This window comes from Balaenoptera borealis (assembly GCF_965194805.1).
Source record: "Balaenoptera borealis genome assembly, chromosome: 2".
Lineage (NCBI taxonomy): Eukaryota > Metazoa > Chordata > Mammalia > Artiodactyla > Balaenopteridae > Balaenoptera > Balaenoptera borealis.
In genome coordinates this window covers 61824687-61844279 of record NC_138867.1, presented here as the reverse complement: position 1 = coordinate 61844279, position 19593 = coordinate 61824687, and the positions used below count along the sequence as shown (strand labels likewise).

The 19593-nt window shown below is 45.5% G+C and overlaps 1 protein-coding gene across 2 annotated transcripts in view; it reads right to left on the bottom strand.

Annotated features, from left to right (window-relative positions):
- IQGAP2 (IQ motif containing GTPase activating protein 2) overlaps nucleotides 1-17322 on the bottom strand; it is a 290309-nt gene extending 272987 nt beyond the window's left edge. The window contains exon 1 of one of the 2 annotated variants that reach the window (XM_082375039.1): nucleotides 17007-17322. In XM_082375039.1, the coding sequence (XP_082231165.1) occupies nucleotides 17007-17052 (46 nt within the window). In that variant the 5' untranslated portion in view covers nucleotides 17053-17322. Of the gene's footprint in view, nucleotides 1-11849; nucleotides 12860-17006 lie in introns of those variants that run through there. The other variant, XM_082375038.1, reaches the window with a different exon arrangement.
- Between the last annotated feature and the right edge of the window lie 2271 nt (nucleotides 17323-19593).

Sequence of the window (19593 nt, the reverse complement as noted above, 5' to 3'; positions counted from 1 at the left end):
CTTAACTGTTGGCTAAACCTGCATGTACCGCAAAGTGAACTGGACAGAAACATCTCTAAGAAGAACCACACACTTTCCAGTTCTCTTATTCAGAATGCGCTGAATAGATTTTAAGTCACTGAGAGAGGATTTAAATTACCATTATGTGGTGCTTGCTCCTAAACAATGCTGTGATTACTGCTGTCTTCCTCTGACTAGGTAGTGCCCATCCAGGCACCACCGCCTTCTGATGCTTCCAAATCCTTTCTTTCATCTCCACTGCTTCTACACTTTTCCTTCTTTCATCTGTTTTCGTGCTGATATCTCAGCTTTGGTGATGACCAAGCATGGACTTGACAGCAGGCACTAGCCAACCCCACTAACTCACTGCCTCTCCCTGGCCATACGCATCACTGTTTTTTTGTTTGTTTACTTTTCTGTTTGCTTTGTTTTGTTTTGGCCACGCCATGCTTGTGGGATCTTAGTTCCCTGACCAGGGATTGAACCTGGGACCACAGCAGTGAATCCTAACCATTAGACTGCCAGGGAATTCCCTACACATCACTGTTCATGACTAGCTAAAGTCACTGTGCTAAAAAATTCACATGTCTGAAATTCTTCCTTTGCCCAAATTTAATGGCTCTACTGCATTGCACAGTATCCCCCCCAAATTCATGTCTGCCCGGAATCTCACAATGTGAACTTATTTGGAAATGGGGTCTTTGCAGATGCAATAAATTAAAATGAAGTCACAATAGATTAGGGTGGCCCCGAACCCAATGACTTATAAGAAGAAAAAACACCCAGGGATAACACCATGTGACCGTGGAGGCAGATATTGGACTGATACACCTAAAAGCCAAGGAACGCTAAGGACTACCGGCAACAAGCATAAGCTAGGAAGAGGCAGGGAAGGACCTCCCAGCAGAGTCTTCAGAGAGAGCGCAGCCCAGCCAACACCTTGATTTTGGACTTCTGGCCTAGAGAATGTGAGAGAATAAATGTCTCTTATATTAAGCCACACAGTTCATGTTAATTTGTTACAAAAGGAAACTAGTACAATGGCTAAAATGCTTTACCCAGAAGACACAGTACCAAGTACACAAAACTGACTTTTTAACTTGTATCCAACAGGTACAGCAGGCACAATGTCTGTAGTCACACTGCCCGGGTTCAAATCCTAACGCTGCCACTTACTAGCTGTGGGCCCTTGGGCAGTTACTTAACCTCTCTGTACCTCAGTTTTCCCACCTATAAAATGGGGATAATATTACCAACCTCAGAAAGTTGTCATAAGGGTTAAACTGGGTGATTCATAGAAAGTGCTCAGAGCCACGCCTGGCACCTATAAGCACTATATATTTGTTATTATCAGCATCATCAGAGGTTAAACTGGCAGAAAAAGGTAGAAACCAGTCCCTTCTTCTTAGAATTGTGTACACAATGCCCACCTCTCGTGGTCCTGTCCCCTCATAGCAGGCACAAAAAACCATGGGGTGTCTCTCCCAGGGCTGTGCACAGCAACGAGAGACCAGGGTTAAGATCAGGATCTTCCAGTGAAATAGGATTGTCCCAGTTTCAATACTTCCAGGCTCTTCTGCAGAGCCTAACCCTAACCCTCTTGTTAAATAATCCTAGGAACTCCACAAGTGATACTCAGCACACATTCCAAACTAATCATTAAGAGAGAACAACCAGGTGACATGGAACTAGACTGCTGATCTTGTAATGCTCAGCTCATTTCCAACCAGGGAGCCGAAGGATGACCAGCCTTCCAAAACAGCAGGCCGTCTAGTCCTGGCTCCACCTAAGCCAGGGACAATGAAGCCAGAATCCTCCAAACACACTTTCTTACTCTGGACTCCATGGCCCCAGCAGTGTATAAAAATGACCAACACTCACCCTTAGGAAATGGCTTCCCCTTACTTTCAGTCCACAGCTGTTCTAGAGCCCTTGCTCTCACAGGGTCCTGCCACCTTCAGCTCTGGGTAAAAGTCACCATGTTAGAAGCCTCTGTCTGCCAGCCACAAGACAGCCAAATGGAGACACCAAGTCTCGTACAACTCAATAACTCATTTAAAAAATATCAGCATTCCGAATAATACTTCCAAGGATGATTGGAATTATCTAACTAGCATCATTGAAATTGATGAGAGATATATTAATAGCTTGCACTCGGTGACTTCTCGGTACTAGACACAGCATTTTTATGTAGATTAATTCATTCAGTTCTAACTATTATTATCATCCCCATTTTACAGTTGAACAGCATGAATCAGGGAAGTTATGATTCTGCCCCAGGTCACACAGCTAATACAGTTGATCCTTGAACATGGGGGTCAGAGGACCCTCTGCAGTCAAAAATCCATATGTAACTTACAGGCGGTCCCTCTGTATCCATGGATTCAACCAACCGAGGATAATGTAGTACTGTAATATTTACTATTGAAAAACATACAAGTGGACCTGAGCAGTTCAAACACATGATTTTAAGGGTTATCTGTATTTGGAGGAGCCAGCTTAACAAATGAAAACAATACTCTATTTTAAAAATCCTAGGGGCTTCCCTGGTGGCGCAGTGGTTGAGAGTCTGCCTGCTAGTGCAGGGGACACGGGTTTGAGCCCTGGTCTGGGAAGATCCCACATGCCGCGGAGCGGCTGGGCCCGTGAGCCACAACTACTGAGCCTGCGCGTCTGGAGCCTGTGCTCCGCAACAAGAGAGGCCGCGATGGTGAGAGGCCCGCGCGCTGCGATGAAGAGTGGCCCCGCTTGCCGCAGCTGGAGGAAGCCCTCGCACAGAAACAAAGACCCAACACAGCCAAAAAAAAAAAAAAAAAAAATCCTATACACCTGGGATTTCCCTGGTGGCGCAGTGGTTAAGAATCTGCCTGTCAATGCAGGGGACAAGGGTTTGAGCCCTGGTCCAGGAAGATCCCACATGCCACGGAGCAACTAAGCCCGTGCGCCACAACTACTGAGCCTGCACTCTAGAGCCCGCGAGCCACAACTGCTGAGCCCATGCGCCACAACTACTGAAGCCTGTGTGCCTAGAGCCCGTGTTCCGCAACAAGAGAAGCCACCGCAATGAGAAGCCCGCGCACCACAACAAAGAGTAGACCCGGCTCGCCACAACTAGAGAAAGCCTGCACACAGCAACGAAGACCCAATGCAGCCAAAAGTAAATAAATAAAATAAATAAATTTATATATAAAAAACAAATCCTATACACCCCAGAGAGGCAACCAGTTACCTCCCTTTGCACTACTTACAGAGTCCAAAGGCAACCTCTTGTCTATGGAGTAATACTATTTAAATTATCAACCAAAAGCTAAACTCTCTTAAAGGTTATGCATAATGTAAATGAAATGCTACATGCTAACCCTTGTCCTGCATCCCACCTGGGGTTGCAAAGAAGTAAATCTTGCCACATCTAGACATTGGTCTTTATCCCCTATGAAGAAGAGATGGATCCACACATGCCCTTGGGGTGGTAATCTGAACAGGAGGCCAGAGGTCTGCATTCTGAGTTCTCCCTTGAACTCAAAGATATTTTACTCTTCTGAGGCGTCAATTCACTTAATTGAAAAGGGAGGGATGTGGGGCAATTCCCTCCAAATTAAACATAGAATTACCATACAATCGAGCAATCTCATTTCTGGGTATACATGCAAAAGAAGTAAACTTTTGTTCATAGGTATATACTTGTACACCTATGTTCATAGCAGTATTATTTGCAATAGCCAAAAGGGGAACTACCCAGGCTGTCCATCAACAGACGAATAAACAAAATATGGTATGTATGTACAAGAGAATAGTATTCAGCCTTAAAATGGAAGGAAATTCTAATATATGGTACAACTTGGATGAATCTTGAGGACACTGAGCTAAGTGAAACAAGCCAGTCACAAAAGGACAAATACTGTATGACTCCACTCATATGATGTATCTAGGGTAGTCAAAATCAGAGAAAGACAAAGAAGGGTGAGTTGCAGGCAATGGGAGGAGGGGGGAATGGGGAGTTATTGTTGAATGGATACAGTGTCAGTGAGAGAAGATGAAAAAGTTCTGGAGATGGATGGTGGTGATGGTTGCACAAAAATGTGAACGCACTTAACGCTACTGTACTTACACTTAAAAATGGTTAAAATGGTCAACTTTATGTTCTGTATTTTACGACCAACACATGTACACACAGAGAAAGGGGTTTTAATTAATTCAATGAATTTCAAACCTTGGCTGCACACTGGAATCTCCTATGGAGATTTTTAAAAATATCTATTCATCACCGGTAGTAACACGTTGGACATGGTGGACTTCTGATGTGATGCACTGGGAGGAAACACCGTCACTCATGAGGCTTTCATGCCAGGAAATGCACCTGGGCTTCTAAGGGGATTCAATGTCGTTGAATTAAAAGGGAGTGGAAGCACTGTTCCAGCCTGGGCAAGAGTGAGGGGGGCATAACAGCCAAAGGCAATGTGAGAAACTTGACTGGACGCTGGATCCAAAATAATGGCTATAAGGTACAGTTGTGGAAAATCTTAGTGTAGAATTTAAAAGTGGATGGTAGACTTGAACGCATGGTACCAGTGGTTCGGAAGATGGGGTTGTGGAGGAGAATATCCTTGTTGTTGGCCTGTGAGACGCGTGAAGTATTTAGGGCTAAGCTGTCAGAGTCTCTGCAGATGCAACGGTGCAGCAGGATGTCAACAGCTGGTGAAGCTAAGTGAAAGGCATGGACATTCAAAGTATCGTTCTCTGTGGTTTTGAGGGCTCAAAATTTTTTTAAGTAAAAAATCAAAATAAAACAAAATAAAAATGTTTATGCCAGAGCTCTACCCCAAAACAAATAAACAGAACATCTGGGGGCTGGGATCCAGGGAATCAGTGTTTTCTTTGTGAAGCTCCCCTGGAGATTATAATGGGCAGTCAGGTTGACAACTAGGAATTAAAAGAGCTCTAAACCAAGATGTGATATTACGGCGTGTATAACAGTCAAAGATGTGCAATTAACCTAAGAGGGTGGCCCACTGTTGATACCCAGCGGCCCTGGGAAATTTCTTCAGTCCCAAATGATCCCAGCTGCCCTACCTTACACCCTTCCCTTACTTTTCTTAAAAATAAGCCACAACATTTCAACTTTGTAAAGAAATGAGCTCTATCAACAGACTAGGAAACAAGTGGCTCCCAAGCTTTATCCACACCCCCCCCATTGTAGATTTCCTGTGTCTCATAAAATAGTTTCCCTTTAAGAAACATTCTCCTATAGCAGAGGTCTCAAAGACACTCTTGAAATGTCTTTTCAACTTTGAGGCAACTACTATTCCCTTATGTTTTCATTATTTACACTGCCTAGTAAGACAAATGTTCAGATAGATAAGGAAGGATCTGGCCAAAGATTATACACTAGGATTTAGAAAATTTATATCCCAAACATATTGCGACCCAAAGCAAAAATTTTGCTTTTCAAACTGGAGAAGGAAGGGGGGGGGAAAAAAAGCCTCATTTCAAACATGGGTCCAAAAACAGCCTATGTCATAAAACTGAAGTGGCACTGCCTTTGAGGTAGGCAATGGAGTGATGAGCCCTTTTCAACACTAATAAGACTACCTGAAAGAGGTATTCACGTAAGCAGCTAAATTACCCCACACCCCCCATATATAACACTTGAACAGTTTTCAGAGCAATCTCCCGTACCTCACACCCCTTTTGAGGTAAACATAAACCCACTTCTCAGATGTGTAGACGGAAGCTCAGAGAAGCCATACCCCATGCCATACAATAAGTGGCACCTCCACCTAAGCCCTCAGATGCTAGATACCGCCCTTGCCATCACAGTGCCCCATGACTCTCATCCCTCCAGGGTGACAATACTTCCATTCCAGCTACCTCAGTTTTACAACATAATGCAGGGGACGATGGCAGCTTCCAAGGGGAAGACTCACCTTGCTCTGTCTGTGCACTGTTCACAAATGTTTTCCTCCCAATTTGAGTGGTGAAGGTAGCAAATGCCATCTCCAGCTGAGGGACACTCCGAAGCTTCTTATCCATTTTATATAAGGCTCTGCTCACACTTTACCCGAAGGCATTTAGTCTGCAAGCCCCGGGTAACTTCCATCATACACAAAGCATCCAGCACCTCTTGTTGAATAAAAAAATAATGAGTGGTCTACCTCGGTGAGGCTCTTGAGAGTTCTCCTGAGCCAGGAGAAAAATCCCCTTTTATGTCAACCACCTTTATTTCACTGTGAACACTATTTCTTCATTCACTGCCTTATACAAGTCGGCTTCCCACACATCTTCCCTTCACAAATTTTAAAAACTTTGATTAGCTCCTGCCCATCTGGGATTTTTGCCTATCACCGCTCCCTACTTCACCTTGCTTATCCTTATGGTTTTTATCAACCTCTCATCATCTCGATCCCAACTACAACAGCTTAACAACTAGAGCATCATGGACCTCTCAACACTTTAGCCTTTCAATCTCTGTCTCTCACATAAGCATGTGCACATGTACACACACACACACACATACACACAGACACCTTAGAAAATTAGATCTCCACTGAATCCTTCCCATAATAACAGACCTGTTTTTCAGACTCTAATTTTTTCAAGGCAAAGTTCATAGCTAACAATAACTTTGTATCTCGAGTAGCAAAGGGAAACTGTTCTAATTTTTCTAAGTATAAAAACATTTCTGAAGCAACTGACAAAGGATTAATCTCCAAAATTTACAAGCAGCTCAGGCAGCTCAGTATCAAAAAAACAAACAACCCAATCCAAAAATGGGCAGAAGACCTAAATAGACATTTCTCCAAAGATATACAGATTGCCAACAAACACATGAAAGAATGCTCAACATCATTAATCATTAGAGAAATGCAAATCAAAACTACAATGAGATATCATCTCACACTGGTCAGAATGGCCATCATCAAAAAATCTACAAACAATAAATGCTGGAGAGGGTGTGGAGAAACGGGAACCCTCTTGCACTGTTGGTGGGAAGGTAAATTGATACAGCCACTATGGAGAACAGTATGGAGGTCCCTTAAAAAACTAAAAATAGAACTACCATACGACCCAGCAATCCCACTACTGGGCATATACTCTGAGAAAACCATAATTCAAAAACAGTCATGTACCAAAATGTTCATTGCAGCTCTGTTTACAATAGCCAGGACATGGAAGCAACCTAAGTGTCCATCAACAGATGAATGGATAAAGAAGATGTGGCACATATATACAATGGAATATTACTCAGCCATAAAAAGAAACGAAATTGAGTTATTTGTAGTGAGGTGGATGGACCTAGAGTCTGTCATACAGAGAGAAGTCAGAAAGAGAAAAACAAATACCGTATGCTAACACACATATATGGAATATAAAAAAAAAGTTCTGAAGAACCTAGGGGCTAGACGGGAATAAAGACACAGACCTACTAGAGAAGGGACTTGAGGATATGGGGAGGGGGAAGGGTAAGCTGGGACAAAGGGAGAGAGTGGCATGGACATATATACACTACCAAATGTAAAACAGATAGCTAGTGGCAAGCAGCCGAATAGCACAGGGAGATCAGCTAGGTGCTTTGTGACCACCTAGAGGGGTGGGATAGGGAGGGTGGGAGGGAGACGCAAAAGGGAGGAGATATGGGGATATGTGTATATGTATAGCTGATTCACTTTGTTATACAGCAGAAACACACCACTGTAAAGCAATTATACTCCAATAAAGATGTTTAAAAAAAATAACTAAAGAATGTATTATGCACATAAAATTAATAAAGTGTCTTTTTTCTTTTTCTGAAAAAACAAAACAAAAACAAAAACATTTTTATAGTAGAAAATTTGGAGAAGAAGAAAACACACCTTTTTTTTAAGTTCACCCATTATCTCATTACCTAGAAAGAACTACTGCTGACATGTTGAATGACTTATATGCCAGACACTGGGGATACAGCAGTGACCAAAAGACACAGTTGTGACCCTCATGGATTTTATTCCTGTTCTATTTTATCCATGTTACTCTCAAAGTCATCAATGTAGTACAATTTTTTTTAAATAAATTTATTTTTATTATTTATTTATTTATTTTTAGCTGCATTGGGTCTTTGTTGCTGCGCGTGGGCTTTCTCTAGTTGAGGTGAGCGGGGGGCTACTCTTCATTGTGGTGCACAGGCTTCTTGTTGGGGTGGCTTCATTTGTTGCAGAGCATGGGCTCTAGGCGCATGGGCTTCAGTAGTTGTGGCAAGTGGGCTCAGTAGTTGTGGCACACGCGCTCAGTAGCTGTGGCTCGCAGGCTCTAGACCGCAGGCTCAGTAGTTGTGGCGCATGGGCTTAGCTGCTCCGCGGCATGTGGGATCTTCCCAGACCAGGGCTCGAACCCGTGTCCCCTGCATTGGCAGGCGGATTCTTAACCACTGCACCACCAGGGAAGTCCCAACGTATTACAATATTTTTCAAAACACATTTGCTTTATTTTTTGAAAGGTAATACGTGGTAAAAACAATTCAAATAATATTCTCACCCTTGCCCTCAGTCTCTCTCCCCAAAGGTAACCTCTAAAAAGATGTTTGCATAACCTTCTAGAGATATTCATGAGTACATAGGTTAAGTCTATCTTCCCTGTTTGGTTGCTGGATTTTGTCTGTCCTACTCAACAGATCAAAGGTACACATTTTCAGAGATTTCAAAACTACTACATAGAAGCACATTATAAGTTCCATTTCTTTCTCAGAGTTCACCTAATCAAATGTGCAAAGCTAACAACCAGAGTCTACTTTGAAGAATAATACGTAAGCACAATCCTCCAAACTGTCGGCCAATTCAAACTGACAACAGCATATATTCTATCGCAGAACTCAGGAGGAAAGCTCTGAAACTGTCCCCAGAATCAGTGCCAAAGCAAGGAAAGGACTCATGTGTCCCTGGTTCTCATGGACAGATAACTGTATCTTTATACATTCCCTTTATTTTATTTTATATTTTAAATTTTATGACTTTAAATATTACAACTCAATCTTTAAAAAAAAAACTGAGGGAGGGAGGGGTAAGAGGCCTAAAAAAAGCATAAAGGAAATAAAAATGGACAAGGCTTGAGGCAGTATGGTATAGAGTTCAGGTAATTTTAAGCACTGGATAATTTTAATCTAGAAAGAAGGCCTCATTCTTTTTAAATGAGTATTTTTTCCTTTGGAAAATAAAAATCATTAGTAGAAACAGAATGAAACTGAGAGCCTATTTGTGTTAGCTACGTAATGACCATTTCTCGGAAAAACTTCCTAAGAGTGCAATACGAGCAAGGCTCTGGATTTGATATGGGGGGAGCAGAGTTTAGGGGGTGCGTGAACGGAGAACTCATATTCCGTGAGGCTGATGATGTGACTGACATCTTGCCGGGCCTCTTACCCCAACCCTGGGAAGCCTGCCTGGTCAGCCCAGGGCAGAGGCAAAGAATGTGGAAGTGACCGACATACCCAGGGACCCAGGTAGGAACCAGCCAAGTCTGGCTGATCTCAATGCTCCCTTCTGGGGGAGATGAGGAGTAGAAGGGTCGATAGGAAACATTTGTATGAAACTTGCTGGAACAAACAAAACAAAACAAAACAAAACCCTGGTAGAAGAAAGGGGGAAGAGCAGAATGAATGAGTAATCTGAACGTGGGGACACAAGAAGCAGCCAAGATTCTCTACATCCAATGGCTCCAATATCCCAATTATTCCTCTAAGTTGAGCTTCACTGGCCCATGAACCTAAAGTTTCACTATCTTTCTAGAGGCAGTAAGGCCTGAGGGATGTCAAATGAACCCAGCACACTTCCTCCTCCTCTTGCTCAACCCCCTTCTAAATCCCCACAGTACTAGGTTGACCAGAAGGTCGGAGGACCCACTCATCGAAGCCAAACCCCACAATCTGAATTAGGCATGAAGATTAACACTTATTTCAAGCAGCTCCTTCCTATCTCGATACTGTCATGAACCCTTGGGCTTTCAAACCAGCAGCAGCAGCTATGATCAACTTAACCCTGAAATGAGACAACAGGTTGCTTAGTAACTGCAGAATAATTCCTCACTCAGGTATGCTAGTGACAATCCCGCAACCACTTTTAAGATGATAAAACAATGCAGCGCAGAAATCCAACCCACCATCCAACTTTATTTGTTAACAGTCAGCAAAAGAACACGTTAGTTGTTTTTTTTTTTTAAGTATACATGAACAAGAATTTCATCTCCACCCAAACTGATAGACTGACTCCACTTCCATACAGATAACTATTTTCCCGTTGAGTATATACGTTCAAGAAAGCATGGGATGTTTATGTCAATTATATCTCAATTTAAAAAAACCAAAAAAACGTGTATGGGACCAAGATTTTAAATCCGCTTTCTGCTAAAGTGAGAAGAGGGCAAGGAGGTGGGGAGACAGGCAAGGGGCAGCAGAGATGAGGGCAATACTACTGCCACCCCTCCCCCACCAGTCAAGTGCAGGCACTATGGAGACACATTCTGAATGTGCACTGAATCATTTAACCCTCTGAGCATGCACTTTCCCATCTGCACTTTAGAGGGGAGGAAACGGAGGCATAGAGAAATTAAAATAACTTGCCCAGGTTCCACAGAGGGTAAAAGCAAATTTAACTCAACATTAAATATTTGCCTGGCAGTCAAACTCTTGAGATTATCTTTAATTTAACAGATAATAGAAACAAGTTCCTCATTCAGACCAACAGTGCAGTGCTGACACTTTAAGCAAAATCTGTCACAACAGCAAATATTGACTGAGTGTCTTCTAGGTACCAGGGTTTCAGGTTACCAGCTAGGTACTGAACCTAAGCATTACTTACGAATTTCAAACATCTGTTGCTTCAATCACATGCAAATCAAGTCCATTTATATGAAGATGACTAAGGATCTGCCTTAACATTATATAAGATTGAGTTCATATTGGCAATAAAATGAGAAGTGAGCCAAAATTATCAGGAACTAATCTGCCTTAATGTGCAAAAAATGATATAAAAACATCTTTCTTTAGAGATTCAGGAGTAATGGAAAAAGCAGAACAATTAAAAGTCCTCTTTGGGGATCCTAAGCAAAAAAATCAGAGGAATGTCCTCCTATCTTTAATCAATAGAAAACTAAACAGGTCAGTAGTTTTCTGTAATGTGGGCATGACCTAGGTGCACTAATTCCTATCAAATAGTATCTCTGCTAACATACTCAACTGCTCTCAAAGTTGTGAATGAATGAAGAACACTTTAAGTTGTCCTGGATAAAAAAAATGGAGGGAAGAGACAACTTTCAACCCTTACCGTCCAGGCCCCGCCTTGCAAGGATTAAAGTCCAGAATGGCCAGGATTGGGACCTTCCTTATTCCACAAACAGGTTCCCCAGCTCACTCAGCCTTCCCAATGGCTCCAAAGAGCGCCACCTCCCCCTAGAGATCCTTGGGGAGTTGATGTCACTTAATCCCTAGTTAGTGGAGATTTGGCACTTTATCTTCTAAATCACATTTGTTTCCCAGAAGGGAGAAAAGCAACCTTAATGCCATACCGAAACAGATCCTATAAAATAAACACAAACCTGTACAGAAATCAATGCCGGGGTTTGTACGCCGTGCATGTGTGTGCTCAAATCAAACACACAAGGCATACTGTAAATAAAGCATTTGGTAACGTGCTCACATGTTTTTACTTACATGACAAAAACTTGCAAGCACTGTGGAGAGGGTAATCTGTGTATTAGGAATGCTTTTTCACCCTTGCACTAGAGCAGTGCATCAGAAGCCCTTGTAGGACACCACCACCCCCACCCCACCCCCCCCCACCCCCGCCGCCCTGACTCAGGAGGTCTGGGTGGGGCAGGGAATTCGCCTTTCCAACAGGTTCCCAGGTGATGCTCTACAGCCCTTGCTGCTCCAGGAACTGCTCCAGGAAAGCCACTGCACTGACTGGAGAAACAGCTGTCAGCGCCTCCGGGCACCTTGGAAAGAAGGGCCATGCACAACCCATGACTGTAAGGTTAAGGGAGAGTCCAGTGAGAGTGTAGTCAGATCTGAGGGCCTGCTAATGAACTGGAAACTCGGCATTAGCCACTTTCAACCAAACTGAGATGTTCTCCTGTGACTGCCCTGAATCTCCAGTGAAATTTGATTAGTCAAAATTGCCACTAAGTAATGGAGAGTAAGAGGAAAAAAAGAGGGAGAAGAAACCCTACCCTCTAGATAATTTCGTTGTCAAGATCCTTGCCCTGCTGTAACTACACCTTTTTTTTTTTTTTTTTTTTTTTTTTAAACCTGTTTTCAGAGAATTTACGTTCTGAAATGGTTTGGAGTTAGCTGTCTGTCTCCCTGGCTGGAGTCTGTTAGGCTCCGGTGAGGGTCCAGACCTACCTCTCTCTGTATTCGTTGGATGCCACCAGTTCCAGAAGCATCATCATGATTTACTTCTAGCCTATCCCAAGTGGAACTATCTGACCAACCTGGCAGTAAAAATAATTCCCCAACCTAGAAGCATGGTGAAGGGGCCTCTGAGAGAGAGGGCACCCCCTGACGCACACATCCCCAAACCTCACCCACCCTCCTGCTCTTTCCAACCCCATGCATTCCAAGCACACCTACCCTTCCCACTTCATCAGGTCACTTGCCAATAAAATGTAATGAAAAGTTTAAAAAAAAAAAAAAAAAAAAAAGACCTATCAAAGAGCGAGATACTTCAGTGAGAGACTAGATTAAGCTACTCTTAGGACAGCTCTGCCTTTTGTTGCCTACAAATAAAGGATTCCATGATAAATTCCCCTCTGGCTACACCTCCCTTCCACGGCACCCATCCACACCTCCTAAGCGTCAGCCCCACCAAAATACCCACGCAACGAATACACGGGAACGCCTTTCAGTTTTCCCTCTGGTCGTGGTCACAACCTTCATGAAGCCTTCCCATTTCCCCACCCAAATCCGTCACTCTCGTGTCTTCACTTCCACAGAACTTGGAAGTACACTAGTAAAAGTATAGGCATTACTCTTCATCTTCCAGATTCTCTTATAAGCTGTAAAGCTGTAACCATCTCAGTCATTTTTCCTTCATCCGCAATGTGCTGTACATGTTAGGTGCTCAATTGATTGATGTCACTACAATGTGTTTAGCACTATGTGCCAGGAACCACACCAGCCACTGTCACAGGAATGGAAAACACCATCCTTCAACGTGTAAGAGGAAACCCCAAGGCTACTCAGGCAGTTAATGGCCAAGTCAGGACTTAAACTCGGATCTACTCAACACCAAAGCTTTTGCCACTTCACTGACGCCATTCTGCCTTTCAAGGGAGAAAAACGAAATGGAACACTAAAGTGAAAAAGCCTCGGCTCACTGGTCAGTCAACCCACTGCAAACTTCTGCTTGATTTCTCATCAACCCTAGACTTTAAGGCATGGCCAGTATATGTAATAATGTGTGTTTTACAAATTACCCTATTTGGAATCATTGGAGCATGCAGCTATATTATGGAAAAGCCTTTCTTTCATTTCAGTGCCTCACAATGAGACAGGATGTTTCTACATACACATAGAATGTTCTAATGAAGCCTAGATGTACTCTATAAAAAGCCCATGTATTCTTTGATACTTTTCCTTAGGGGTAAAAAAGCAAAATAAACTCGAGAGAATACCACCCATCTTCTTTTAAAAGAGCACACTATCCAAATGGCTACAGGTTTCTGCAGTTTGATAAAATCAGGACAAACACCTGAGACAGAGAGAAAGGAGGGGCAAAGCCCCCTTTGATGAGTCAAGAGGGGCAAATGGCAACAGCCAGTGAGAAAAGGCTTCAGGGTCTGACAGCACTGGCTTCCAAACTCCCTCTGTCACCAGCTAGCTGTGTGGTTTTGAGACAGTATCAGGGGTTTCAGCTTCGGGAAAACCCCTGGCCCTCTCAGAGGTCATAATAAGCAGGTGATAACAACAGCACATGAAACACACAAGCACTTGGTAAATTCACCAACTTAAATTCCACACCCCATGCTTAAGTGCCTAACCTGTAGGACTTACCTGACTCCGATCAGAAGCTGAGTGGCCTTTGTTTCTCTTTTGATTACCATGAAGACTTGGTAAGCATTAGATCTGCCTGTATACTAGCCTTTTAAATAAAATGAGCTGCTGAAAAGCTTATGGAATGGGAAGATGAGGGGCAAAAGCAAACCAATGGTTCCCTAGAGGAAAAAAAGGGTTCTGCTAACACCTTAAACAACACTAAACTCTCCAACAAACTGGATATTACAAGCTTAAACTCTCCCAAACAAGTCATTTGGGCTAAGGGCATGCGTAATTAAAGTTAAAAGCATACTAAAATAACACTTTAGCTGGTGACCTGAAAGAACCTTTTGAAAAGCTCAACCAAAACATTAGTGCACGTAGGAGGGACTTGACTTTTTGTCTGTTACAGACAGCATTGCAGGGCAACACCGCATACATCCCTCTGCTTTCAAAGGAAAGCACTGATAGACGGTTAGAGCCAAGCTGCCCTGAACACAGATGTATTCAATCCTGTTTTACACACCTGAGTTTAACAGTTGAGAACTTAAATTTCTAGTACTGGGAAAGGGATAAGAGGCTTAGTTGTGTTGACCACCGAAACACACCAGTTAACAGGTGATTCAGAAATCTCACCATGCAGACCAGAGCATCAGTCAAAAGCTCAGAGCATCAGCCAGAACCTTCCCCTGCAACACACACATAAACACACCCATGCTGGGCTTATGCTACACTTTTAAAGAGAAGCAAATAGTGAAACACTTATCATTTACAACGTTTCTCATGAAAGGAAAGTTTTGCAGAGGGTAGAAAACCACAATTCCTGCCACAGACATATTGATTACTGACCCACAGGAGCCACTTAAATGCTGACTGGATCATCAGTGATGAGTGAAATCATCTAAGTCTAGTCACAAAGCCCCTCTTTGCTATCGCTGGTCTTTTTAACTCTCAAGTAACTGGAACAAAACTTTTGACAGATCATGGTGGCAACATGTTTTCAGAACTCCTTTGGCAACTATATCACAGTTTGTTACAACAGCACAAAAATGATTTTGCAAATCACACCTATGCATAAGTTTCAATTAAATTTAGTTTTGACTGTAGAAAGATACTCTGGTTGTAATATAATATTCTACTCACGTCTAAATTAGTATAGCAGCTTCACCCTTTTCCTTTCTCCATATCTTCTCTGCAGAATTACATTAGTGAGCTAATATTTCATCTTTGTTCTACAGTAACATCTCACAAAATAACTTCCAACAAGATGGCACATCACCTATTACACCAGACTCGTGAGAAAAGTTGGACGAGAATTTCCAAAAAAAAGTGGCTATGTGCCGATGTGCAATGCTCTTCATGCTTGTGGGATCTGAATCTCCTAGACTGCCGCTTCTAAGAGCGCTCTAAAACTACAGGTGCATTCAATGAAAACCAAGCGCCATCACAAGACGCTCATGCAGGGAAACAGATGGAAATGCCATATTAATGCACCACGTGCACTGCAAGTTTGCCCAGCACACTGAACTAGTGAGGGATGACACACGCCAAACAGATCATGGTTTAGAATGTGATATCAAAACGCATTTTAAAATTCATACTCGCCTAGTTTCTACCCATTGTGGCCATCTTATAATTTGACACAGTGAAGCTACCATACATTCTGGGAGCCTGACACATGAAGGACTTTCACCAATCTGAAGATGGTTGACACCACTCTGGATGAGCACATCCCACCGCAAGGAACTCTGCCCTCTGTGTGGTTAGGCAAAGTGCAAACTAAGGCGGCAAAGGGCAGGGCTGGGTTAAGTGTTAAATGCATTTCCCTAGAGTACAGAGGCTGCAGCTGACTCCTCAGGCTGCCTCCTCACTGGCTGACACAGAAAAGGTCACCTGGGAAAACTAACTTCTCATCTCTGCTGCTCCATTCCAAGACTGGCGGGGAGGAAAGGGAGGGTGAGCGCGTTGACCACTCCCCTTTATTAGGCAAGCCTGTGACCCTCACAACCAGCCAGAACCACAAACATGCAGCAGCGTTCACCATCTTAACCCAAACCTGGTACCCTTGCCACCAAGGCCAGCCTGGGCAAAAGATTAACCTGTGATCCGCCACAGGGATCACTGACAGGGCCAACCCCGTTGAGAGAGCGTGCCAACTTTCTGTTTGTTTTAAAGGAAATACTTCCTGACACATGTTTGGTAAAGACTCTGAACTCTGCACATGAAGCCACGTGGTTGGTTCTAATCTGGCTCTATCCACTCAAGATCCGCCAAAGCAACCTCTTTCCGAGGGTAGACCCTGGCTGGGTAATCGACACTATCTCATTCAAGTCACGCGGCTCCAACCGGATCCCGGGGAGCCCAGAGCCGCGTCCTGTCCCGGCTGCAATCCTCCCGCGCGCCGCACGGGGGGGGACTGGGGAGGTGCCCCTTTCAGCTGCAGCAGGAAAGGACTCGCACCTGTGGGGCCCAAACTGGCTCTTGCGGCCCAGGTGAAGCCCGAGGGAGCGGGGTAGGAGGAGACGCCACCCCTTACAGGAAAGCCGACGTTGCTACTAGCAGAATGCGCGGGCACACTACTTGCGGAGCCCACCTGCGGCCACAGCAAACAAACTTTCCTCCCCTTCTGAGTTGGAAGAAAAGGGTCCCTTACGCCACCCCCTGGCCCGAGCCGGCAGCGTCCAGGAGCTCCGAGGGCTCCTCACCTGATACCCTTAAACACCCAACTTGGTGTGTCCCAGGGTGCAGACCCAGCTCTGCCTCGCGCCACGGTGGGGTGTGCGGGGTAGACGATTGGGGTGCCAGCTGGGGATTAGGAATTTGTGGGGAGAGCGGGAGGACGCCGCTCACTAGCCTTTGCAACTCCAGCTCCCAACTTTGCCAGCCACCCGGGCCGCTGCCCTCCGGTTCCTCCGCGGCGCGCACCCGCTCCCTCGGTTTCTCCAACCCTTCCTTAGGGAGAGAGCTCCCCAAGGCCGGCGGAACCCCGCGCGCCCGGCGCACTTACAGCCGTAGCGGGGTCTCTGCCGGGACGGCTGCTCCTCGTGCGGCATCCTGCGCGGTTCCGGGGGCCCGCACGCGGCGCGCCCCCCGCGGCTCCCCTCGCTGGCCAGGCTCGCCGCTCCGCGCCCAGCCGGCGCGCTCGTATCCGGCCTCTCGCGGCCCTCCCCTGGCCGCCCCGAGATGGGAGCCCCGCTCGCTCGGTGCTCCCTCGTCAGCGCCCGCTGCCGCCGCCGCGCGCTGACACCGGAGCAAAAGTGAACTCTCCTCCCTCGCTCGCTCCGGGCCGCCGCCGCCGCCGCCTCCCAGGCAGGTTTCCTTTCTCCTACAGCCCGGCCCCGTTATCCACCGCGGTGAGAGCGCGCGCCGCGGCGCAGCGACCTCTACCGCGCGCCGGGCGCAGCGCCCTGCCGCCTGGACCCGCCCCTGTCCGGCCCCGCGGCTGGAGGAAGGGGCTGCACGGGCCCTGGGCCGGGATCCCCTGCCACTGGGGCCCGCGGCCGCCCCGCCTGCTTTTTCACTTGTGGAGCGTTTAGAGGGTGGAAGTGAACCTCTGCGGAGAAGAGCAAGAAAAACCGCAGAAGACACAGCCAGCCCCAGCCGCCCAGGGTGTTGCTCAGTTACAAAAGGACAAACAGCGCGGTTCCTTTCCTCTGGGGAGATTGCGCCTTGACTTTTTTTTTTTTTTCTTTTTTTTCTTTTTTCCCCTCGAACGTTGCTTCTGTGACTCCTTGTCTACAAAATACAGGGTTCCCCTTTCATGACCAGAAACTGAGAGTGTGTGTTTGCTGGAGGGACAAGATAAACACTCGCCGAGCAACCACTCAAAACACAACTGCGAGTCATCCTCGGATCACCTTGGGCCCGCTCCCCTCCCCCAAGTACGGAACTGTCGCCCAGCCCAGCTGGGGTCGCACACCACAAAAACCTTTTCCGGCTTAGCTTTTAAGGAAATTAAACTACACGTGGCAGTTTTTAAAGATTTTGGGGGGGGGGGGTTGTTTTGTTTTGTTTTCATGCAGTCACCTGGAGCTATTTTTCTCTTTGTGCCTCAGAGTGATAAGATCTGGAGGAATGTGGGACTCTTCTAAACCCGTGTCCTCACCTGCTTGTCAAATGTGGAATGTGTGGGTTGCTAAATAAAATAATTGGCTGGCTAAATAAAATAACTGGAGTTATAAGAGATGATTTCGATGGAGAAAGGGCGGCATAGTGACACTAACCATTTTGAAGTCTGCAAAGATAGAGGGTGGCCAGCTGGTTTCCATTTCACATGGGAGCTGCAGTCCTTCTCAAACTTGTTGAAACTCAGATTCTGGGGGCCCACCCTCAGAGTTTCCAGTTCAGTTGGGTCTGGACTGGGGCTCATGAATCTGCATTTCTAACAAGCTGCCCTGTAATGTTAGAAAATAAGCAGGAGGGATCTCAGCTGGACTCAGGGGAGTGTCTTCCGATGGGAGAGCAAGGAGGTTCTATCCCACTCCCCTGGTTGGAATGGGCTCAGTGGGGCTTTTCTCCCTTAAAAAGCAGATGCCTCGGGCTTCCCTGGTGGCGCAGTGGTTAAGAATCCGCCTGCCAATGCAGGGGAAAGGGGTTCGAGCCCTGATCTGGGAAGGTCCCACATGCCGCGGAGCAGCTAAGCCCATGCGCCACAACTACTGAGCCTGCGCTCTAGAGCCCGCGAGCCACAGCTACTGAGCTCACGTGCCACAACTACTAAAGCTCGTGCACCTTAGAGCCCATGCCCTGCAACAGGAGAAGCCACAGCAATGAGAAGCTCACACACTGCAAGAAAGAGCAGCCCCCGCTCGCCACAACTAGAGAAAGCCCGCACGCAGCAACAATGACCCAATGCAGCCAAAAATAAATAAATAAGCAGATGCCTCTTTTTATAAGAGCAATTCAAAGGTGAAATGGCCACATTTTGAGGCACAGCACCCTGTCAGTCAGTGTTCACCCAGACAGGGGCATGTTCAAGGGGAATTTCCTGTGTTTCTGGACATGCTGAATCGGATATCTCAAGTTCATTTCACCTCGATGATTCCATGTATTAGGTACTACAATTAAGGCTCACACATATCAATTTTCAGTATGAGTGTATGATTTAGGACCCAAATAAGTGGGTAGTCTAGGGAATTCCCTAGTGGTCCCGTGGTTAGGACTCTGGAGCTTCCACTGCAGGGGCCAGGGTTTGATCCCTGGTGAGGGAACTAAGATCCCACATGCTGCGCGGTGTAGACAAAAAAAAAAAGAAAAAAGAAAAACTGCGTAGTCATGTATGTAGAGGTGTTAGGAAAGTCACTGTAAACTGGAATGGTCAAGGAAGGTGATAGGGTTTGAACATACAGTTTGAGGTAGACCTTGAAGAAGAGTTGGAAGGAGAATGTCTACTCCTGGAGGACAGGCAAGGACAAGGGACAATGGGGTGGGGCATGAGTTTGGCTGAGGGTGGGAGATTTGAAGCTGGTATCAGATCATGGAGGACACTGAATGTGGGCAAAGAGGATGGGATATTATCACAGAAGCATTTGAGAGCTCAAAGGTTTGGGGTACAGGAGCTGCATGATGCAAGGGAGTGTAGGGAAGGGGACTCT